The sequence below is a fragment of the Betta splendens genome, chromosome 8, assembly GCF_900634795.4.
Source record: "Betta splendens chromosome 8, fBetSpl5.4, whole genome shotgun sequence".
NCBI lineage: Eukaryota > Metazoa > Chordata > Actinopteri > Anabantiformes > Osphronemidae > Betta > Betta splendens.
In genome coordinates, this window is record NC_040888.2 from 13,815,956 (window position 1) to 13,841,922 (window position 25,967).

At 40.3% G+C, this 25,967-nt stretch overlaps 1 protein-coding gene across 1 annotated transcript; it reads right to left on the reverse strand.

Moving 5' to 3' along the window:
• Nucleotides 1-211: 211 nt before the first annotated feature.
• On the reverse strand, nucleotides 212-9,776 carry LOC129604493 (uncharacterized). The gene is made up of 3 exons (XM_055511015.1): nucleotides 9,771-9,776; nucleotides 9,418-9,531; nucleotides 212-1,553 (listed from the first exon to the last, which is right to left on the reverse strand). The coding sequence occupies exons 1-3, from the start codon at nucleotides 9,774-9,776 to the stop codon at nucleotides 999-1,001; spliced, it is 675 nt and encodes a 224-aa protein (XP_055366990.1). The 3' UTR covers nucleotides 212-998.
• Nucleotides 9,777-25,967: the final 16,191 nt, after the last annotated feature.

Sequence of the window (25,967 nt, forward strand, 5' to 3'; positions counted from 1 at the left end):
CCTGCCTGGACATTGACTCAGAGATTGCCTGCTCCCTTGTGTATTGCCTCATTGAACGAACTGTGTATGACCTGGACCGTCTGACCCTGCTTCATCGAATAAACCTGTACCTAATCACCATCGTGTTTCTGCGCCGTGCATGTGGGTCCGACACCTGCCCAAGCCTGACACCTGTTACCTGCTCCAATTCCTCCCCCCGTTTTATACAGATAGGAAAGGTCATGGAATCAGGTTTTCTTACAATTGGAGGTATTATGGTTGCTATGTCAAACTCTCTATGCTTTCGAGTATATCTAGATGGGCAAACTGTTAGTACATCGCTCCATTGCTGCAAATCTCCTGCCATGTGTAATGCACAGTGTGCGAAACATACTGACAAATCAGGACAGCTTCCTATTTCACTTCCTGGCAGTGGTTTAATTTGGGGTATCTTTTTGGCATTATAGCAAGCAATACAGTCTTGCTTTTTTCCTCCTTTTGCATTGAACATTGCTTCAGCCGAATATTTTAGCCACTGTTGAAATAGATTAGTGTCCCATTTGGACGTTTTTAATTTTTCTACATCACGTTTCTCTCTCCCATGTATTAAGTGGAATAATTGATTAGCTTCTAACACTGTCATGGGCTCTCCTGCATCAGCTTCCTGACATATCGTTTTCGTGCATGTTACCTGTATGGTCATCATCCCTTCTCCTCGGCAGTCATCAGTGCGTGGATTTCCCAGCCAATACGTTTCTGACAAACTAGTGGTCAGTGTGAACTCATATGCATTAGACTTTACATATGTGTAGTGGCGGTTGCTCCGTGGTTCTATTATGCCTTTATGAACAGCTAGTGTAATCATGGCCAGCGCACAACCAGCTAGTGGGTGTTGGCCTTTTTCAGTACTAGTTAGCTCAGACGCAGTGTCATGTAGCAGTAGTAGCTCCCCCCTTGCTAAGCCTAAAAGGGTTAGCACAAGAAGAACAGAGAGAGAAGAGAGAGAAAGGCGGCGGGGGCTATTCAGGCTCCTCCGACACGTCTCCTTCCCATGCTGGTGTGTGTAGAGGTACGTCAGAGTGGTCAGGAGCAAGGGAAGCAGCATCTTCGACTGAGAACCCTTCACCTGCTGTTCCAGGACTTGTAACTGTGGATGTTGCATTATTAAAGTCAGTGTTACTATGTGCGTGGTCTGGTATTTCCCTTTGTGAGGTTTGCGTGACTTGTCTTCTTGCTTTTAATCTTTCTGATCGTCTTTCCCCGTTAGAAGGAAGTAAAGCTGGTATTCTACTTCGTGGGGTGCTGTCCGCATCCCCTTCAGCATGCACTGGGGCTGGTAGGTTCCCCGGCGGGTTAGGTGGTCGGTGACGCGTGCAGTGATTAAGGTGGTACCAGAAGTCCTTACCTTCTACTTTTAAAGCAGTGGGTGTGGTTAACACAACCTTGAACGGCCCCTCTCTGCGAGGCTGATTCCACTGCCTTTTGAACACGCGTATGAGCACCTGGTCTCCTACTTGGATGTTTCTCACATCCAGTGGTATTCTGTTCTCCCCTGTACCGTTGGCCTCTTTCACCTGTTGGAAGATAAGTCTGTGGATTTTAGTCAAACCCCTTAAATAATCTCCCAGTTCTTTTTCAAGCTGGTGCAGTGTTGGTCCCTCTATCGGACCACGATACTGTGGAAGAGGCATTGGTCGGCCAGTAAGCATTTCATGAGGTGTTAGATGAGTTAGTCGGATAGTTTGTGAGCGCATATACATCAATGCCAGTGGTAATGCATCCACCCATGTCAGTTTGTTATTACTGTCTGCCATTATTTTACAGATTTTAGCTTTAAGCACTCCATTCGCTCGTTCTACTGAACCTTGTGACTGAGGGTGATAAACACATCCAAACTTCTGCTTAACTCCTAAGATGTAAAACATCTCTCTTATAACTTTTGACACAAAGTGAGGACCATTATCAGAAGATATAGTATCTGGCATTCCAAACCTGGGAAAGACTTCTGTACACAAGAACTTAGCTGCTGCTTTGTGGTCTGGATTGGCTGTTGGACAAGCTTCTATCCACCTGCTGAATCGACAGACCACCACACACAGGTACCTCTTACCTCTCACTCTGTCTATCATGTCCACATAATCTATCATCAGATGTCTGAAAGGGCCTTCAGGAACTGGTATGTGAGCTATTGGGTGGGTGAAGGTTTTTCTCACATTATATTTAGGACACTGTGGACACAAAGCCAGTTCTCTATCCACCATTGGTGCCATGTAAGGTGACCACCACACAGCTTGTAATTTCTTTAACACTTGGCCTCGTGAACAATGATCTGGCTCGTGCATTTTCTTTATAGCAAAAGGTAAGAGTGACAACGGCAACACAAAATGTCCCTGACTACTCCTCCATAAATCTGCATGTGGGGTGGTTGTTTTAATGGCCCCCCTTTGGACCCAGAGCCTTTTCTCTGCCTCTGGAACAGAGTTCTGAGCTTTTATTAGTGATGCTAAGTTGGTGATGGGTATAGCATCTTCATCATTCAAAACAGGAGATTGTATTACACTTTTTGTTGCTTCTTTTGCAGCTTCATCTGCTAAGTTATTACCTCTAGATATGAAGGTGCCATTTCTTTGATGTGCTGGACATTTCACGATAGCCAACTCTTTTGGTAGTTGCATGGCCTGAATTAATTGTGCCACAGCTTCTCCATGCACAACCGGTGTGCCGTCTGCACGGATGAAGCCTCTTTGTTTCCAGATGCAGGCATGAATGTGACACACTCCATACCCGTACGCACTATCAGTGTAGATAGTGGCTGTTTTTCCTGCAGCCAGCTTACAGGCTGCAGTGAGAGCTTTTATCTCAGCAAGTTGAGCAGAACATGGCTGATCAATGCTCACCGACTGGATTTTATCAAATGTGCCATCAGGTCTTAACTGAACAACACCATAGCCCGCACGGGTGCCAAATTCATCTCGTATACAAGACCCATCCACAAATAATGTTAATTCTGATGGGATCGGTTGATTATGCAAATTTTCTCGTACTTGCATAAATCTGTCTGTCTCCTGAATGCAGTCATGTGGGATTCCTTCATTTGGTAGCACCATTCTAGTTGCTGGATTTATTGTGGTGCACCGTTGAATTGTTAATTCTTTTCCTGACAGTAAAACTTCATAACCGGTCCTTCTGGCCTGTGTAACTACAAATCGAGGGCTGGTTAGCATTGCATGCAATTGATGTGACGTATACAATGTCACTGGGTGTCCCATTGTTAGAACTGATGCTTTTTTGTAAGCAAACGCAGCTGCGGCCAAGCCCTGATAGCAAGGCGGCAGCCCTTCTTCAATGTTATCAAGCTTGGTGCTATAGTAGGCTATCGGTTGTTTCCCTGTAGGGGAATTCTGCATCAAAACAGCACATGCATAGCCCTGTCTCTCAGCCACATAAAGATGAAATGGTTTCTTATAATCAGGATTAGCTAATGCTGGGGCAGTCTGCAGGTCTCTTTTTAGAATTTGAAATGCTCCTTCTGCTTCCTCTGTCCACACCAGAGGTGCTGAACGGTTATTTTGTCCAGCTGCACGTATCATATTTCTTAAAGGAGCTGCTTTTATGGCATAATCACAGATCCAGGGTCTGCTGTATCCAGCCATGCCCAAGAAGCAATGCAATGTGCCTCTTTTCGCCGCTAAGCTTTCGTCCTAAATACTCTACTGTCTGTTGACAGAACTGCAACTTGCTCTTGCTGACCTTATGACCTCCAGCTGCCAGTGCGTTCAACACTGCAACTGAATCCTTTTCACACTGTTCTTTGGTTTCTGAGCAGATCAGAATGTCATCTACATACATTAATGTGGTTGATTGGATGTCTAAATGTTGAAGATCTTCTGCTAACACTCTGTTAAAAATAGAGGGAGAATGCACAAAGCCCTGTGGCAGCCGTTGATATGTGTATTGCTGACCCTGGTAGGTGAAGGCAAATAAGAATTGAGAATTAGGATGTACAGGCACACTGAAAAATGCTGAGCAGAGATCAATCACGGTGTACCACTTAGTTCCCGGTGGGATGTTGGACAGCAGTGTGTGGGGGTCTGGGACAATTGGGGTTTCTTCCTGTACTACTGCATTTATTGCTCTTAAATCATGCACTAATCTATAATCATTGGTGTTTGGCTTTCTTATTGGAAAGATTGGAGTGTTACACATGCTTCTAGTCCTGATCAGTACTCCTGCCTCTACTAGTCCCTGTATTATAGGCTCTATTCCTTCTATAGCTTCTTTTTTTAAGTGGATATTGTTTTTGGTATGGTAATCTCATTCCTGCTTTAACTTTAAATTGGAGAGGTGAAGCTGATTTAACTAATCCTACGTCTGTTTTGCTGGCTGACCACACATGGGTGGGGGAACCTGTTTTAATAATTCTTCATGTTCATCTGTTAGTGTCATGATTGTTTGGGTTTCATATTCTAATTGTACTTTTTCTGCTATCACCTCATCAGCTTGTCTACTAATAATTTTATTAAAGCGTTGATCTGGGGAGTGTTGAATAAACTCACAATCAGTGGGGATCCATTGTTTGACCTGTTGGGCCTCTCTTATCATTGGTCCTAACTCATGTGATTCATGTCCTTCTGCTATGAGTAGTGTGATGTGTGGTGCTGAACCAGAAACTTGAAACCATCCTTGCAGTCTCTCAGGAAGCTTGACAATGGCTGCTGCTCCCTGAGGGCCTATGATGATGTCATCATATTGGATTGCTGTAGTGGTGTTATTTATTAGTTCATCCCAGCATTTCCCATAATCCTCTTGGCTCTGGTTGTTATCATACAGCATAGTGCAGTGGAGAGAGAGAGTTGGTTCTTGTGCCTTTTCATAGTAGTTGGTTACAAACAGCTTCCATTCTTCCCATTCTTGTTTCAGGTGTGAGTCAGGTGATGTTAGTTTCAGCCAGTAAACTAGTGCTTCTCTGATTTTTGTTTCACATTCTTCATCTCCAGACGGTCTTATCAGTGTCATCATGGTGTTCAGTTTATCGTCTGGTATGTCAAAGGCAACCCCATCGGGGGTGCACATTATTCTTGCTTTTAAAGAGCATAATATGTCTCTTCCCAACAGATTAATTGGCGTATCTGCGGAATAGAGAAGGGGCGCATAGATTGTTTTTCCAGCAACCTTTATTGGAATAGGTTCCGTTAATGGTATCACTTGTGTTTTCCCAGAGAAGCCAACAGTTCGGATCTTTGATGATGACAGGGGAAGTCCAGCTCCTTCTTTTCCTATGCATGAATAAGTTGCCCCTGTGTCCACCATGAAACGATGTTTAGTATCTTGTATTGTTATTTCAATGGTTGGTTCATGCTGCGGTTGCTGAGTGATGACAGGTGTAATGACTTCCCCCTTAGGCTTCTCTGGGCCTCTCTATGGCCACTGTGCTGCAGGGCCCATCCAGGGATTAGTCGGACAGTTTCTCATCATGTGACCTGGTTGCCCACATCCCCAGCACTCTCCTTGCGCTGCTCTCGGTTGCCCAGGTGGGCCTGCAAGCGGTTGTGGAGTTTGGTACTGCTGGCCTGTTTGGTATTGTTGTGGGGTCTGGTACTGCATCAGTGGGGGCCCTCTCCTCCATCTTCCTCTCTGATTGGACCTTCCTCTTAGGTTCATTCTGCCCCTGCCCTGTGTTGGGTAGCCTTGATTTAGATGCACATGTATTGGAGGGGTTTGCTGCACCTGTGCAGCCCCTGCTGGTTGATAGGATTGATGCTGTGCAGGTGGAAAAATTTGTGATACTGGCTGTGCTGCTGGTGTGGCAGGAATAACTGGGGCCTGTAACATTGTTGTATCGTTCTTAGTGTTAGGCTTTGATTCCTGTGCTGTTTCACACTTAGGCTCCACTGCTGCTGTGGTCACTGGTGCATGCAGTTTAGCCTTTTCTCTGTCTTTCTTCTGCTTTGTCAGCTCTCCTATTTGAAGCTGTGTGAGTCTTCCAGCCAGCATCTTGTTTTGTTCTTCCAAGCTTTGTTTTTCAGCTCTGTATGTTTCCACATAGTGCACAATGTGTTCAGAGTACATCGGCCATTCCATCCTCATCAGTCCAACAACATTGTCCAGTTTCTTTCTGACCTCCTCTGGCATGGCTTTCTTTACCATTAATTTGAAGAGGGTTTTCGTGGTTTCATTTGTATTCCATTCACTTCCAGTCTCATTTTTCCACTTTCTCTGAAAGTCATATAGGAACTGTGTGGGACTCTCTCCATCTTGTAGAGTCTCTTTCTCCAGCTTAGAGGGATCCATCTTTGCAGGAAACTTAGCTCTGAGAGCTTTCCATACTCCTGGACGGTACGGTCCAAATGGTGTTGCATCATAGTCATTGTTTGAGAAAACCTTTCCTGTTCTTCCTTCTTGTAGGATTTCTTTTGTTGTCTGCTGTCCTGCTATTTGCATCAACAATGCTTTAATGTCTCCCATTGCCAAAGTTATGCCACTTGTGTTTTCCTCCAGAGCTGTAATCCATTTGTCAGCTCCATTTGTTAGGGCTGGGAGTCGGTTTACCAGTCCTGTCATGTCCATAAAGTTCCATGGCACATACCTGTTTGGCTGGTGAGGTCCCTTACTGAGCAGTGGTGCCATGTAGTTGTCCGGCTCTTCACTGTCAGACCCAGGCTCTGATTCATCTGTGTCTCTGTAATAGTTTGAAAGTGTTCGGGACCGCAGTCTCATAGATTTCTGTTCCCTTTCAGGGATAGCTTGGAACTTACCATCCATCTCAACTCTGATAAGTCCTTTTGGTTTTCTTCTTTGTTCATTACCTATTTCTTCTTGAGCCACTAAACGTTGCAGCTCTTCAAGACACTTAGCAGCATCTTGTGGGCTCATGGATTGAGTTTCTTTATTTTTCTCAACTTGTTGTTTGATAATCCTATCCCATGTTGGCTTTTGATCAGCGCCACTTATTTTGGCCTTGAAATCTTCCAGCAAGGCATCATTTTCCATTATTGCTCGTTCACACTTTCTTATTTCTTGCTGAAGTTGTGCTGCTTTTCTCTCAGCCTTTTGTTTTAATTTGCAGGCAGATCTGGGGGCCAGCAGCAGGTCCCGGTCTCTTCGCTCACACTCTCCTGCGTTTTCTTTCCCACATGTGGGAGGACAGGAGTGGCTACTCCCATACGCTCTTCTGAGTTCTTGATCTTTCTCACAGCAATTAAATATATCTCTTTCTTTGCTGTATCTTCCCTGTGTGTGCGGCAGCTGCAGCTCACATCTATCGTTTGGCTGGTGTTCAAGGTTGAGTTCGCCTCTCTGGTGCCGGCTCCCTTTCCTGCACCTGCTTTGCAGTTCAGCTACTGTCTGTTCATCTCCACTCAAGTCTGTATAGTGGTGGGGCAAGTCGCCTTCTTCACCCTTCTGAGACAAGTCTGGATATTTTGTCACACTGAATGACTGTTCTTTCTCGTTGCACCTGGTCAGCAGTGTCTGTGCAGTGTGCTGTGTTATGTTATGTGGCGTGTCATCTACGTCTATCTCTGTCTCGTGTAGTTTTAGGGTAACAGTTCCTCTAAATTGGCCTCCTATCTCCCTATCAGTTATAACGGGAAGCTGTCCACTCCCCGTCATTTGGGCATAAGGTGGCGGCCGTGTCTCCACTTCGGGTGCCGTTGGTTTTATTTTGATAGAGCTCTGAGCTATCATCTCCTTATGAGCTCCTTCTATTCTAAAATATTGTAAAACATCTCTTTGTTCATCATTCTTTATCTTTTTCTTTTGATGTTTCTTATCATTTTCTTTGTCACTTTTGCGTAAAGCCTTTTCCACTGTGTCGCAGTGCACTGGATCAAAGGTGCCTTGAACGGGCCACTTTGCACTCCCCGATGTCATCCTGTTCCATCTGTTCATGCACTGCTGGATTTTACGTTTCTTTGTGGGATGTTTCAGCATTATCAGTTCCACTGGGGTTAAAGTATCTCGTTGTTTACTACTGACGGCTCCCATTGCCCTTCTCAGAGCGTTAGCGCAACACCCCAGACCCGTGACTGTAATCAACTGTTTTCAGACTTTTCTCCAATTTGCTTATTTCAGCAGACTTGTGGCTTTTCTAATTACTTTACACTAATGGTGCTGTTTTGTTCTTAATTTTACGCTATTTAACTTTTTAGAGACAAATAAGATCACAATCTATGGTGTTCTTCAGTGTACCCAACTTTTGCACTTCAATATTATCAATTATTGTTACTATTTTTTTTTTATATATATATATAGTAGTAATAGTATATATTATACTATTTTACTTTTTACTTTTACTTTAGTTACGTATTACTATTAATACTTTTATTAACTACTATATATTTACTGTTATTGTATATATATATTATATATTATATTATATATATGTCATATATATTATAGTTACTATTATTATTACAATTATTATTATGATTATTACAATTATTATTATTAGTGATAGTATAATTATTATAGTTATCGTTGACTTTCTTATTATTATTTACAGTAATATACCCTCGATTACTTCACACCACCCTTTTATATGCTTGTTACTACGGACTATTATAATTTTTTGTACACATATACAAGGCCCTTTTTTTTTTTAGGGTTTTCTGTTTTCTGTTATCTGTAGCTACTATTTCCAGCCCTGAACCAGGCGCTGTACTTCAAGGCTAAAACCAGTGTGTACCACCCCTGAGAGGGCACGGTGGCGTGTAGTCACACTTGAGCCTTTAGGCTTCGAAGTCTGTATCACTCCTGAGAGGGCACAGTGATTTCTATTCAGACTCGCCTCTTGACCCCCCTGTCCGGCGCGGGTCCTAATGAGCTCTTTTCCTTATCTAAACTTCTCTACCCTTCACTGGGTTTGCATTCACACTTCGCTTCGTTATTCGTCTCCTTTCTATTTTTTATTCTTTCTAAACACCCTTCAAATGCTCTCACTCACTTTCCGTATTTTACAAAACACCAAATTATTCCTCCTAAACAGGCAAAACACAGCCCTAACCAAATGGCAATCACAACATTAAACAAGCACTTTTCAAACTTATCCATCACTATTCTCCATACCCTTTCTTTTTTACTTTCTTTTATGACGAATTAACTTAGCGTCTTTAGCATAGCACTGGGCCTCACACACTCCCATTCACTCCCGGGCACACTCGGTTACACACACATAGATAAGGACGCTACGAGTGGTTAGTTAAAACTTATACAGACAAACAACATAAATTGTTAGTTGCACACAAAAACACAGACAAACACCTATAAATGCCTGTCGATCCTGGAGTACACTGCTTGTTCTCTAAAAAAAATATGTTTTAATGTTTTATTTTATTTCTAGGTTATTTCGGAAAGGCCCACACTATCTGTTGGCCTTGGGCTGGAAGGAGTAGACAGCTCGACTCATAAATTAGATAAATAAAAGAAAATTTAGCTCACCTTAATGGTGGATTGGGGCCCCTGAGCTTCGCCGTCTCTCCCCCAGTCCGCCGCCTCAGACACGGGCCGATCCTCCTGGCTGGCTCGCCAAAATGTCGTGTGCGACACTAAAGCCTTTAAATTTTGTATTCCAATCTGACTGAGCTTTTTATAAATCCTAACTAAATCCTAACTAAATGCACAGTAGTAAGTTTCCAGAAAATTAGTAACTTCCCAAAGAGGTGAAGGGATAAAACTCCCAAAGTGTGGAAAATAAACTAAGTCCAAAGCAAGATCCTAAAATTATTCTAAGTCCCAGTAGCCAGATCCCAAAATTATTCTAAGTCCCAACCGCAGGGTCTCAACATACATACCGACATATAATCCTATGTTTTGTTGTTGAATTGCATGTATGTTACTGATGGATGGTCCTTTTAGGACCAAAGGGGGGAAGTGTTGTGTAAAAATTCATAAAGTTTATAAAGTAATTACTGTTGAGATTCCAGGAGACAATGTTACAAAATAATATGGCACCTGCTGTACTACAACAGCACCCAACAGCACCCACTGTGGCAGGTGTGGATAATAGCACTCACGGGGTCATGTGTGTAAGGAGGAGACCCTGTTATGCAACAGAAGTGTAGTAGCACCAAGACCATTAAAACTACAGTGTGTTTTACTGACCTAGATAAGGCAGGTGGGAGGAGTGCAGCTTCTGCTGCAAGCTCCTGACCTAGAGTAACCTGACCTTGGGAAAGTGAAGGTTTGGAGGGGAGCTGCCCCGCCCGGGGAGAAAAGGGCAGAGCAACAAGTGTCTTCACTTTGTTTGGGATTATGATTGGGTAAAAATATAATAAAATAATGGTCAAAAACACCCTAAAAGGTCAAGATGATGATCTAACGTCTGCGGAGCTGAATCCCCCCCCGTGAGCAACAGGTATATAAGGTGATGTTGTGACCAAAAATCCTCAGTCTGTCTTGTCTTCTGTCACTTTTCTGTGGAATAAACGCTTTGTCGACCCTGGATCTTATTGCTCTGGACTTAGTCATTTTTTGAGACCCTGCGGTTGGGACTTAGAATAATTTTGGGATCTGGCTACTGGGACTTAGAAAATTTTTAGGATCTTGCTTTGGACTTAGTTTATTTTCCACACTTTGGGAGTTTTATTTCTTCACCTCTTTGGGAAGTTACTCATTTTCTGGAACCTTACTATTGTGCATTTTAGTTCATTTTTCTTCTTTTTGGGATTTACCATTTAATCTCTGGAATTTACATATTTAGAATTTTATTATCTCAATAAAGGAGAATTTACACCTATTGGATTTATAAAAAGCTCAGTCAGATTGGAATACAAAATTTAAAGGCTTTAGTGTCGGACACGACACCTCCCATGGTCCAAAGACAGGCAGTCAGGTTGATTGGTTCCTTTACATTGCCTGTGGGTGTGAGTGTGTGTGTGAATGGTTAAACAGCCACAAAATACCGAGAAGATTTCTTAATAAAATAGCTTTATTAAAGTCTTCAACATGGCACAAAAGAAACGTGTATTTACATATTTAAATAGGTTAGACATACATTACAATCTGAATCAATAGCAGAGACACAAACAGCCACAATACTGTTCTTTAAATCAACATTCCTAAATCTGTGGAAATTTAAAGGACATTCACATAAAAACAAAAACATGTAAACCGTTTCTTTAGGGCTGAACTATAGCATAATATGAGCAAACGTATAACGTTTCAGTTAATCATCAACACAGTCTCATTGATGTGAGTCCACAGGAAGAGCCAGTTCAGTTGACCTCTTCGATAGTGGGGCCCTCAGCGCCTCCTCGTGCCTGCCCTCTACAACTACCAGTGGGCATTCCTCCCTGATACAACTTGCTGATGACGGGGCTGCACACTGCCTGTCTTTGGACCATGGGAGGAAACCAGAGAACCTGAGAGAATTCATACAAACACAGGGAGAAGATGCAAAACCCAAGGATCGAACCTAGGACCTTTTCCGATGTGAGGCTCCACCATGCCGCCCACGATCATAACAGAAGGGACAATAATAACAATGAAGACAATAGACGACAGCAAAAACAGTATAGTTCATCTGGGTCTTTGATTCTGTGAAGTGATGACTGAGGGGATTAGGCTTCGTCCAAAGCATGCTCTCCTACAACTCAGAACCTTGTGTCTGCGGGCGGACGGAGGTCAGTGGAGCTACAGTAAATGTTTATCAAGTGGGTGTATGGGATCCTGTTCTATTGGTATTGCAATGTGTTTAATTGCATAATTAAAGCCCATTATTATTTCCTGTTTCCAAAGTATTGAGGCATTAATCATTTGTTACAGTATAGTGACTGGCAGTATTTGTGCTGCTGTGTTGCTGTTTATTGTAATCACATGATTACAGTGAATGCTCCTCTGTTCATTCCAGTCACCTCGTTTTATATGGAGGAGGACAAAGCATTTGGCAGAAGTGAATCTACTGTATCACTTTGCATAATATGTATCCCTATACATTATATTAATTCTGTATATGCCCAAGCTATGCCCAACAGTAATAATACTAAACTCATGTTTGTTGTCAAGTGATTAATAAGCTATCTACAATCATAACAGTAGTGTTCTTAGTTTAGAGTCACACAGTTATAAATCCACTCAAGTAACAGGTCGGTCCTGCTGATCCATTGCTTCCAGTATAGAGTCATCCTAAACAACTACACAACATTCAGATGATAAACTTGAAAACATATATTTAAGAGGTTTTTAGCGTAGGCGTGCTAAGTTTAGGACATTTTACGCGAGACGTCTCTGGGTCACATTCTTTCATTATTGAAATAATAGAGCTGTAGTTTTCAGTCGTAACACATGTGCCCAGTGTTCCAAACTGGTTCCCAGTGTGGCTTGCCATTATGAAGAAACTGATTTATAGTTATACGTATTACAGCCTTATTAAACTGGGCAGGATGAGTCCATTTAATGTGGTGGGTACTAGCTCAAAATACTAGATAGTGTAATAACAGGTCATGAGGATCATCTGAATGCATGTAAAAGTCGAGTTTAGAGTGAACACAACACTATGAACCAATGACCACAAAAAGGATGATGTGTTTAACTGCTGATTACAATGAAATGTAGAAGTTTCTGTGTTCTAGAAGTTTCTGTTGCAGGGTAGAGGACTGACTAATACTCCATCCAGCATGAGGATGCGCACCCTGCTCTGATTGGTCACTTCAGCTAAAATAAAAAGGATAGAGTGTGCGTGTTACACAGGTCTTAAACATATTTTCTTTCAAAATAAGATAGAAACATAAGCTTTCCAAAATATATTTAAAGCCAAATGCAGGTTTCACTTTTATTTCGAAAGTCTTAAACGGAACTTCTTCTCCTCTCGGGCTTTGACTTGACTAGGTAACTCTTCTGAAACGTCTAGAAACAGCTAGAATGCGATGCCTGGAGTATAAAGCAGCTGGTGGAAGGACAGAGAAAGAAAGAAAAGAAAGAAAGACAGCACCAGCACCAGCAGCGGCACGGGCACCGAACCGAAACGAACCGAACCGAACCGAACTGAACTGATGTGAACTGTGAGTACAAAGCGCTCGAGTTGTGATTCTACTTTAGCAGTAACAGCAGAGTTGAAGCTTCTTTGTTGTGATTTGGGGGAGTTTTGTATTTGCTGAAAACGTGTTTTGTTCATCGCAGAAATCCTCCCTGACGCAATGATGTTTCATATGAAGATAACCTTTCAAACGCTTCAGTCACAGAAGTTCGCAACAGGCCTGACGCACACAGCTTTCGGGGTTAATATTGATTTTTTCTGACTTAGCTAAAGCAATGATGGGAACGTTTTATTCGACATCGCTGTAAACGTGTGGCGTAATTTAGGAAGTGGACGGAAGAAGGAAGTTTTTTGAGCCGCTCTTTTCAATTAACTGATGAGATGTAACACACATTATATGCAATGACACGTGTTCATCTAGCGAGGTGATCGACTGAGCATCTGCAGCGTAGTGACATAAATTATTTAATACTGACTTATGAAAACTAAAAAATGTATTAGAGTGTGCAGGTTGACAAACAAACAACAACTTTGCCAGTTTGCAGAAAAATACAAATGAATAAGATAAATTGATACGATGACATAATAGGCTAGCTCATTGGATTATACTGGGTAATCAATCTTCATGTTCCATAAAGAGATTTTATAAATATAAAAAGCCTGTAAATATTTTATACATATTTTCTTTATGAAGGCAACTAGGACACAGAGCTTTTACCTGGCCTGATCCGATGTCACTCAGCCTCTCAGCTTTTGTGTTTTTAATTTGAGATGCACAAAGATGAACAAAGAACTGGTTAAAGTCTGAACAGAGCATCAGGTTCACATGTGTAGCCCTTACAGGTTATCTTTCTAGTTTATCATGTTGGTTGTATGTTACGTTGCCAACAGCTGAAGGTATGGTGAATCTGTTTACAAAGCTGAAAAAGCTCCCCAGACTTAGTAAACGGGCTGTCGGTATCACTGCTGCTAACTGTTCCTCCCTCTAGCAGGTGCTTCCCACAAGATGTGAGGTGAACTCACATAAAGTAAGGACTCCAGAAAGTAGAAAGTAGTAGTAGCAGCAGCAGTAGTAGTAGTAGTAGAGATAAGACGGAGTCAGACCATATCAAATTCCTTGCTTGTCCTGTGCAAACTTGGCTTAGGCTGATGCTAATTAAGAAAAATCTATTTTAAAACTAAACCACTAAAACAATCTCTTAATTTTATTTCACTTTTGTTTTTCTACTGACATTATTCTCCTGCTCGTACATTTTCGAGAGCAGCGTTTTAATAAATACCAAGGTTAAACAGTGACATCTAGTGGTCGTAACCAAATTAGAGGCCGCAGTCAAACGTTTTACGGTGAAAAGGGCATTCCAGCTGTTCAGTACAAAAGATCCAGTAAAAATGTATGTCAGTCTAGAATAAAAGTTTTCTGTTTTAATTTTTTCACTCGACTTTTTCAAAAATTAAGTCTGGTCAGTAGCTTTTAATTTTAGTTTGGTCAGTTAACATTTATATTGTGGTGTAAAATAAGGTGCTTAGCTTTGTCCATCTTAGCCAAGTGTCCTATAAACAGTTTAGCTGTGGAAGGGAAACAAGTACATTTTTTCATTTGCATGGTTGTATTTTTAGTATTTACAGGGTTAGCAGTCATGTGCTGCTCTTTAAGCTAAATCAAAGGAATTTTTAAAATATGCCAAATGTAGTAAATGTGTGGTTTATAGGTGGAGCTTTGCTATGAATTCAGAATATTCATATTATAAGGGTTATACTCTAGGCACATTGAGTCTTTCCATTATAAAGTCCTAATGCAGATATAGATTTGGTACCTGAAGCAGTAAAATGTACACGTGAAAAATAATGTAAACCTGAAATAGTATGATAAATATACCTTAAGATGCAATGAAAAATGCTAAGCTATATTTCTTCTACAGAAATAATAATAATAATAATTATTATTATTATCAGGTCCAACAAGGCATCACAAAAAAATCCAACCATTTAGTTTGCAAAGAATCAAGTATAGTTAAACAGTATAAAGCAACTCTGAGTAATTACAATAATTCACTTATTATAGTCTGCTGCTGGACTGCTACAATGTAAATAATGTCATATGAGTGAAAATACAGCCTACCATTACAAAACTGTTTTTGTATTGTGTGGTGAATTTACAAAGTATCTAAAGCAGTTACATATCAGAAGTGGAGTAAAAGAGAAATAGTTTCCTCTAATTCATAGCTGACCTGCAGAACCTAATCTAAAAGGCAAATGCTCCAGTAAAGTATCAAAGTCAGGCACTGAGGTACAGTATATGAGAAAATTACTTCCCATCTCTCAGGACTAGACACTTGCAGTATAAGTACACACATTGGCTACATGTAGTTCTATAAAGATGAAGCTGCAGACAGGCAGTAAGACTTCCAACCATCAAATATTTCTTTATTTTTTTTAATCTGCTTATGTTTGTTTTCTTTTAATCATTTGATGAGATCTGCAGGTGGCCTTTGAAATTCTATTCACTTATGATGAGAAGAGCAGACATTTGAACCAGTTAGTTACCAAACTGCCATTTGACAATATGAAATTGATTGATGGGTGAATTCAACTTGACACATTTGGGAAAACATGACTCTTTAACATAATTAGATTTTACAATCTGGCTATTTAGAAGCAATATTCATCCTACTAATAATTTTGATTACAACAGAAGTTAAGTAAAAACAAAATTTGAAACAAAATGACGTGATATAACTTTAAAGTTAAAAATCAGTAACACAATATACACATATCTGACATAACACATAAGTTTATAAGTTCTCATTTTGTATTAACAATGACTAAAAATATAAGTGTTCATGTCTTTGTCTTCCTCATTACTTTGGAAATTTAATTTTATAAATTAAGTAATTGTGTTTTTTAAAGTAGCCTGACCTTTTATTTGAAAGGTTCCAGCTTCAGACCACAGGCCAGTTAGTCTTAATTTACTTCTGGTGTCCATGCTCATCACTTAAATATTTTGAATTTAGAATAAATTGATTCTCTGGTAGGGCGGCACGGTGGTGCGGTGGGTAGCACTGTCGCCTCACAGCAAGAAGGTTCTGGGTTCGATTCCCGGAGGCGGCCCTGGTGCCTTTCTGTGTGGAGTTTGCACGTTCTCCCCGTGTTTGCGTGGGTTCTCTCCGGGTTCTCCGGCTTCCTCCCACAGTCCAAAGACGTGCATTAGGTTGATTGGCTTCTCTCCATTGCCCGTAGGTGTGAGTGTGTGAGTGAATGGTTGTCTGTCTATGTGTTGCCCTGCGATGGACTGGCGACCTGTCCAGGGTGTACCCTGCCTCTCGCCCGTAGCCAGCTGGGATAGGCTCCAGCACCCCTGTGACCCCGCACTAGGGAGTAAGCGGTTAAGAAAATGGATGGATGGATGATTCTCTGGTACTGTTTTGTTATAATGTCTAAAACTGTTGCTGCTGATATGCTGTCACCATATGTTGTAAAGCTATGAACAGTGACTTGATGATGATGATAATGATTTTTAACAGCTAAATAAAAGGTTTTAGGACGTTTTCGGTTCACTGTTGTTTACCTGTTTAAGACGTTCTAACACGGCCAACCTCTACTATAACGACCTGCCTGATCTAAAGAAAGCATTTAACTCTAATGCAAGACCTGAGTGACAAATAGCAGTAAATCCAGATACTACAGAAAAACAGTAATTCCACCACTAACTGAATAATGATCCCAGTTGTCTTATATTCAGGAAGGAGTTCTATTCCTAGTTTAGTTGTTGGACTGAGATAATTTGCTGAGAGGAATTCACACAGAGGCAGTAATACAGTTTTAATAAATGTATCTGAACTTACTCTAAATCTTGGGTCAAAATGATTTTTGAACGCAGAGATACAGAAGCGCGCGTGTGCGTGTGTGTGTGTGTGTCCATCAGTTCCCTTTCTTTACTGAACCTGAGAAGTGAGAGTAAAAAGGACAGAAAACACGCACAAGAAGAAAAACGATAGACACATCTGGGAACATATATGTTTATTACTTTTAATCATTATCGACAGCTATAAGAATTAAGTCACAGTAACATGATTTAATCAGAATCAAATTAAAGACTGACTAGTGATTGTTTATTCTTCATGCATATGAATGTGTGTATGTTTGAGAATACAAGTCCATGAAGGATATCTGTCACTTCTCTAGTTCCTCATCTTCATCTCCATCCAGTGAATCCAGTCAGACAAAGGAAATAGGTCACTTCTTCACTCCTCTGTTTAACAGCTGCATCCATAACATCTGTTTCATCACCGCTGTGAGGACCAAACTACCCTTCTCCTCTTTACACAAACCTCTCTCGTATGTCTGTTTGCTCTTAGATAGCACAAACTAACTTAACAGCTTTTCAGCTGAAAAACTAACAAGGTCCCTAAAATGTACAGTAAAAATATAATGTTGACCACGCTCACTAAACCTAATGAAAAGGAAGATGACCCAAAAGCAACCCTCATAATAATGTAATCAGGAGGCACATGCATAGAAACAACTACAAACAGATAAATAGGTAAGTTAGTGATTAAGCAAAACTAACAAGAACCCAACCTGGAAACGTGGGAGCAGAACATGAACACACCGAGCAGAGAGCTATTCAGTCAGAACGAACAAAACAAACAAACTAGGCACACAAATGACACAAGAACAATGCACTGAAATGAAACGGTGATCTCTGATCACCTAAAATACACAAACTAAACACACTATGTTTACCAGACCCAGACAGGAGACGACACCAAACTAACAGACTCCAGGCGAGACAAAAGATGACAGTGGACATAACATGTTGCTCATCATGTGATGGAGATCAACAACACTTGGCCGTTTCCCTGTGAGCCTCCTTGATCTCCAGTGTTTCTGCTCCTGACCCTCGTGATGAGTCATCTGCTTTCAGATGGTATATGGCTCCAGTGCTTGGCCTTCGAGCTGCAGCTTCAACCTGTGGGCGGATAGCTGAGAGGCAGAGAGACACAAACCATCCTACAGAGCCATAGTTAGAACACTGAGGAGGATTAGCAACTGTGGGCTTATTTGTTGCACACAGGTAAAGCACATTGACAGCCACACCCTCCTCTCATACCGACATGATCTGTGGAAGGTTATAAGAGCTGGAGGTCAGCAGATAGAGAGTAAAATCAGCTTCTGCTACTTCGTGTGCCACAGTCAGGGACTTCAGCTGTGCAGAGCAATGTTGCATTCCTAAATAAGCACCACCCTCATGTTATCACTCTTGTCTTGCAAGACTAAAAATCCTGCTTTGGGGGCATCTCTCTCTTTGCAGCAGGAGCCATCTTCAACAAGGACTGCACCTTGTAGGCGAACAAGCATGTAGCAAGTCACATCCAGACACTTCACTAGTCTTTTACAGTCACAGAGGCACGTGCTGTCAGCACACACTTACCTCTCTCTGTTTCTTGCCACAAACTACTGAATTTAACAATCTCAGTGGGAGAGTCCTCTATCATTGACGCCTTCTCAAACTGTACAATAAATGTTTTTCAGCCAAATGATGATTACAGGTAGAAAGTCATAGTTCAACCCATGTTAAGCTACTAGCTGTTCATGTGTTTCAACACCGGCCTTTTGAGCCATGTGAACAGACATGGTCTTGTTTCCATGGAGCTTACTACAGTAATGTTTTCTCATAGACATTGAGAGTCAAAGCCAGAAAGTAGCAAGTATTAGTATTAGTATTAGTATTAGTATTAGTAGTAGTAGTAGTAGTAGTAGTAGTAGTAGTAGTAGAGAAAAGATGGAGTCAGACCATATCAAATTCCTTGCTTGTCCTGTGCAAACTTGGCTTAAGCTGATGCTCATTCTAATTAAGGAAAGTCTTTGTTAAAACTAAACTACTAAAACAATCTTTTAATTTTGTTTTACTTTTGTTTTTCCACTGACATTATTCTCCTGCTTGTACATTTCGAGAGCAGCGTTTTAATCAATACCAAGGTTAAACAGTGACATCTAGTAGTCGTAACCAAATTAGAGGCCGCAGTCAAACGTTTTACGGGGAAAAGGGCTTTTCAGCTGTTCAGTAGAAAAGATCCAGTAAAAATGTATGTCAGTCCAGAATAAAAGTTTTCTGTTTTGATTTTTGATCAAGTCGAGTGAAAAAATTATTTAAGTCTGGTCAGTAGCTTTTAGTTTTAGTTTAGTCAGTTGACATTTATATTGTGGTGTAAAATAAGGTGCTTAGCTTTGTCCATCTTAGCCAAGTGTCCTATAAACAGTTTAGCTGTGGAAGGGAAACAAGTACATTTTTTCATTTGCATGGTTGTATTTTTAGTATTTGCAGTAGTCGTGTGCTGCTTTTTAAGCTAAATCAAAGGAAATTTTAAAATATGTCAAATGTAGTAAATGTGTGGTTTATAGGTGGAGCTTTGCTATGAACTCAGAATATTCATATTCTAAGGATTAGAATACATAAAGACGTAGGTTCATATAATATGAACTGGGATTAAACTCTAGGCACATTGAGTCTTTCTATTATAAAGAGCTAATGGAGATATAGATTTAGTACCTGCAGCAGTAAAATGTACTTGTGAAAAAAAATGTAAACCTGAAATAGTTTGATAAATATAGCTTAAGATGCAATGAAAAATGCTAGGCTATATTTCTTCTACAGAAATAATAATAATTATTATGATAATGGTATTTTAGTTCACACTGGACAGCTATGAATTATGGATTTAAAACACTCACATTACTTAAGTAAGCCTTTGCTCTGTCACCTTCCTGTTACAGACTAAGGGCTCAGGTCCAACAAGTCATCACAAAAAATCCATCCATTTAGTTTGCAAAGAATCAAGTACAGTTAAAGAATATAAAGCAACTCTGAGTAATTGCAATAATTCACTTATTATAGTCTGCTGCTGGACTGCTACAATGTAAATAATGTCATGAGTGAAAATACAGCCTACCATTACAAAACTGTTTTTGTATTGTGTGGTGAATTTACAAAGTATCTAAAGCAGTTAAATATCAGAAGTGGAGTAAAAGAGAAATAGTTTCCCCTAATTTATAGCTGACCTGCAGAACCTAATCTAAAAGGCAAATGCTCCAGTAAAGTATCAAAGTCAGGCACTGAGGTACAGTATATGAGAAAATTACTTCCCATCTCTCAGGACTAGACACTTGCAGTATAAGTACACACATTGGCTACATGTAGTTCTATAAAGATGAAGCTGCAGACAGGCAGTAAGACTTCCAACCATCAAATATTTCTTTATTTTTTTTAATCTGCTTATGTTTGTTTTCTTTTAAACATTTGATGAGATCTGCAGGTGGGCTTTGAAATTCTATTCACTTATGATGAGAAGAGCAGACATTTGAACTAAGTAGTTACCAAACTGCCATTTGACAATATGAAATTGATTGATGGGTGAATTCAACTTGACACATTTGGGAAAACATGACTCTTTAACATAATTAGATTTTACAATCTGGCTATTTAGAAGCAATATTCATCCTACTAATAATTTTGATTACAACAGAAGTTAAGTAAAAACAAAATTTGAAACAAAATGACGTGATATAACTTTAAAGTTAAAAATCAGTAACACAATATACACATATCTGACATAACACAAGTTTATAAGTTCCCCTTTTGTATTAAACAATGCCTAAAAATATCAGTGTTCATGTCTTTGTTTTCCTCATTACTTTGGAAATTTAATTTTATAAATTAAGTAATTGTGTTTTTAAGTAGCCTGACCTTTCTTAATTTACTTCCTGTATTTATGCTCATCATTTAAATATTTTTATTTAGAATAAATTGATTCTCTGGTACTGTTTTGTTATAATGTCTAAAACTGTTGCTGCTGATATGCTGTCACCATATGTTGTAAAGCTATGAACAGTGACTTGATGATGATGATAATGATTTTTAACAGCTAAATAAAAGGTTTTAGGACGTTTTCGGTTCACTGTTGTTTACCTGTTTAAGACGTTCTAACACGGCCAACCTCTACTATAACGACCTGCCTGATCTAAAGACAGCATTTAACTCTAATGCAAGACCTGAGTGACAAATAGCAGTAAATCCAGATACTACAGAAACAGAGTAATTCCACCACTAACTGAATAATGATCCCAGTTGTCTTATATTCAGGAAGGAGTTCTATTCCTAGTTTAGTTGTTGGACTGAGATAATTTGCTGAGAGGAATTCACACAGAGGCAGTAATACAGTTCAAATAAATGTATCTGAATTTACTCTAAATCTTGGGTCAAAATGATTTTTGAACGCAGAGATACAGAAGCGTGTGCGTGTGCGTGTGCGTGTGCGTGTGTGTGTGTGTGTGTGACCATCAGTTCCCTTTCCTTAATGAACCTGAGAAGTGAGAGTAAAAAGGACAGATAACACGCACAAGAAAAGCGATACACACATCAATGATTACTTTAATCATTAACGACAGCTATAAGAATTAAGTCACAGTAACATGATTTAATCAGAATCAAATTAAAGACTGATTAGTGATTGTTTATTCTTCATGCATATGAATGTGTGTATGTTTGAGAATACAAGTCCATGAAGGATATCTGTCACTTCTCTAGTTCCTCATCTTCATCTCCATCCAGTGAATCCAGTCAGACAGATGAAATAGGTTACTTCTTCACTCCTCTGTTTAACAGCTGCATCCATAACATCTGTTTCATCACCGCTCTGAGGACCAAACTACCCTTCTCCTCTTTACACAAACCTCTCTCGTATGTCTGTTTGCGCTTAGATAGCACAAACTAACTAAACAGCTTTTCAGCTGAAAAACTAACAAGGTCCCTAAAATGTACAGTAAAAAAAATAATGTTGACCAGGCTCACTAAACCTGCTCCTGACCCTTGTGATGAGTCCTCTGCTTTCACACACAAACCATCCTACAGAGCCATAGAACACTGGGGAGGATTAGCAACTGTGGGCTTATTTGCTGCACACAGGTGAAGCACGTTGACAGCCACACCCTCCTCTCATACTGACATGATCTGTGGAAGGTTATAAGAGCTGGAGGTCAGCAGATAGAGAGTAAAATCGGCTTCTGCTACTTCGTGTGCCACAGTCAGGGCCTTCAGCTGTGCAGAGAAACGTTGCATTCCTGAGTAAGCACCACCCTTATGTTATCACACTTGTTTTGCAAGACTAAAAATCCTGCTTTGGGGGCATCTCTCTCTTTGCAGCAGGAGCCATCTTCAACAAGGACTGCACCTTGTAGACGAACAAGCATGTAGCAAGTCACATCCAGACACTTCACTAGTCTTTTACAGTCACAGAGGCGCGTGCTGTCAGCACACACTTACCTCTCTCTGTTTCTTGCCACAAACTACTGAATTTAACAATCTCAGTGGGAGAGTCCTCTATCATTGACGCCTTCTCAAACTGTACAATAAATGTTTTTCACCCAAATGATGATTACAGGTAGAAAGTCATAGTTCAACCCATGTTAAGCTACCAGCTTATGTGATGTGTTTCAACACCGGCCTTTTGAGCCATGTGAACAGACCTGGTCTTGTTTCCATGGAGCTTACTACAGTAATGTTTTCTCATAGACATTGAGAATCAAAGCCAGAGCTGCACCACTGTTTTGATGGTTTCAAACACCATGTGACCCTTTGGGCTCCACATGAGCTTCCTCTGGGGTTTGCATCCCCTTCAGACCTTACCTTATCCCTTCAGGGTTGCACAACAGTGGAGTAACTAAATAACTCTGCATAAAAGGTTAATTTGACATAAGCAGTTACAAAGAATTGGATTCAACTGAAGAAATGCTGTGGTGCAATTTTTATTGAATCCATGACGATCATTTTTTCAAACTGTGGCTGAAAACTGAAATACTGTAAATGTTACAGAAAATGCATGTAAACCAACATACAGCCAAACCTATTAGGATAAGACACTATTAATACTCAGTTTCTGCTTTAGACCTCCTGCATCCATGCTGGTAAAGAACAACAGACCTGGCACCTGTTTAAAAATCTGAAGACTAATGCTGATTGAAGATTTGTATGAAGGAGAGTCTTCTATAAGCAAATGCAAAAATGTGTCAGGTGCCATCACTCACCAACCACAAGTCAATCGCTTTTAACCACTATTAACCACTATCACCAGAAAGAAAAAATTCAACAGCAAAACAGAGGGTGAATGCAGAACTTTGCCTTGAAAATTAAACCCTAACAGCAGTCACCAACCTATAATTACTTTTATCATTGACAGAATTATTGCTGCAAATGTTTTTTTTTTTCTTCAGCAGACAACAATGACCATCCTGCCTGTGCTTCTATTGATTCTGTCTCTCTCTCCCCTGGTTCTGATGACGGTTTCTTTCTAGTTAGAGAGAGAGGGTTTCCTCTCCACTGTTGCTGTCAAAATTATAATCAAATTAAGCTCTTTCTGAGCTGGTAATGTCCAGTGTTTTCAGGCTGGATCCTCGTTGGATAGCAAAATCTCAGCTCTCCATCATGAGCTCAGTCGCCCTGCTCCGAGGACCCTTGTAACCCCAGATTTTCCTTTGGCCTTCAGTGAGGACTCTGACACCTCCTCCACCTGCTCATGTCTCACCACAACCTCGTTCCTCATTCGTCTCAGCCCCTGCAAAGATTTCCCTGCTCTGTTGTGCAGTAACTTAGATGGCAGGAATTTACACCTGAAATTAAACTTTAGGCAGGTCTAATAACTAATCTCATCCCTAGTATCTAATTCCTTTGATCTTACCTGACTTACTAATTTTTAACAGTGTTATTCTCAGAAGACGTCCAATTAGAGTTTTAATTTTGTGTTAACTTTTTTCAAATTCTCCCTTAACACTGTTTATTTATATATTTGTTTTTCTCTATTTTTTTCACACTTCTTCAGATTTCATGTTCCCTTAGACCTCTGCACTCCGCTATGTGATGTGATTATGATTGGATATGTTTGACCTGAAAAATAATGATCTACAGTAATGAATTAGATGACAACCAAAGAGGTAAAACAGTGGAGTGTTTGATTATTGTTTATTTTAAGCAGCTTCAAGTCTTTTAACTTTAATTGTCTCAGTTGCATTTTTGTAAATTCTCATACTTTTCCTACTGCTAAACTTCAAATACAGTTATTAAGTTCCACAACTTCAGATGCTCTAACTTCCTGATTAAACCTTTCTGCAGCCTCTTATTGGTGATAATTTTGGAAAAAAGAGGCAAGATTCATCCAAATACAGTCACCTTTAGATCCATCCATTGTCTAAGCCGCTTGTTCCCTAATGCGGGGTCACGGGCGTGCTGGAGCCTAAACCAGCTGGCTATGGGCGAGAGGCAGGGTACACCCTGGACGGTCGCCAGTCCATCGCAGGGCAACAGAGAGACATACAACCATTCACACACACACACTCAAATGTACGGGAGAGAGTCCAATCAACCTAATGCACGTCTTTGGGAGGAAGCCGGAGAACCCGGAGAGAACCCACGCAAGCACGGGGAGAACGTGCAAACTCCACACAGAAAGGCCTGCCTCCGGAAACGAACCTAGAACCTTCTTGCTGTGAGGCAACGGTGCTACCCACCGCACTGCCGTGCCACCCCACCTTTCGATCAATTCTCTTAAAACTAGTGGAAGACACGCACGCAACCACAATCAATAATCAATTAAACACAATCCAATGGAACACATCTTAAACACCCAAACACAATGGTCTGTTTTTATACAAACAAGCTGCAGTTTGGGATCAGAGCCTCTGCTCCGTCCTCCCAATGATGTCAGAAAAAGATTTAAAAAAGATCCAGCACTCTCTCTTATTAGTGGTGTTCGCAGCTGAGGATTTTCAGCAGTATGCAGTTAGATATTTAAATGCACTGTATGGCTTTTTGGCAAATTAGAGCTTTGTTTGTAATTTACAGATATGATCAGATACAAATCAGTTGACCACTACATCATAATGTTGTGGGTTAGGGTTGTCCAGAGCCGCTGATGTCGCTCTTCCTGTGGCACCATGAAAAACAAGGCTACTGCTGGTTCCATAGTTGCCCAGTGCAGCATTCAGGCTGTTCCTCCAACCTTCTTCAGGGACAAAAACAAGTACAGAATTTTAAAAGTACAAGATATGATCTTTAGTTATTAAAAGCATCAAAATTACAGAGCTTGTACACAAGCTGGTAAATGTAAGTTTTGAACTAAGTTTGGCTAAGCCAAGTTTTGAACTAAGAGGTGGTTAGTCCATAGTAATACATTGTCACATATGACCTGTACAGTGGTTAGAAAAATTAATGGAGGAATAAATTACACATTTATGGATGAAGTTATTTCATATGTTTCCTGCTGTTAAAATTAAATAGATCATCACAGAGTCCGTTAAATATAAAGCGTTCAAAGAGCTAATTTAAAAGGTCAGGACCAGTTTGTGACCTCTGCATTCTCCTTCCGTCCTGGTTCTTAAGCCTTTGGTGAAAACTCTGTAGACGTTCCAAAGGCATGACTTTAGTTTTAATTAAGCTTCTGATAAATATAATGCTGATAAGTAACAGTTCTACTGTGTCAGCTTTAATCAAGGCAATATATATAAAAAACATTGTTGACATCTCTGTTCTGACTTGTTTCCAGCCACCAAAGACTTGATCAGCAGGAAAATACTTACAAATCAGCTGTTAATGACAGACACGTAGGTCATGGAATGGAGGGAGAAAACCAACAGCAGGACTGGATGGATGGACGTTCAGATCAACTGTTAAAGTATGACAGTGTCCTTGTTAAGGCAGATACAAGGTGTAGCTGAGACTGTATTTCATAAACCACAGAACAAATCAGAGAAAACACACTGTGACTGTGAAGCACAAAGCATCACTTTTTTAGAAATGTAGCAGAATTATGCAAAGTACTACAGTTAACATTAAATTATGTTCATAAACAGTCAAGCTATATTTTACAACCTTGTTTCTTTTATGTATTGTACCTGACCCTTTGTATATTACTGTGGGTTTGAAGCGTTAAATGCTAAAAATGAGTCAAATAAGAGAATAGTCCTGAAG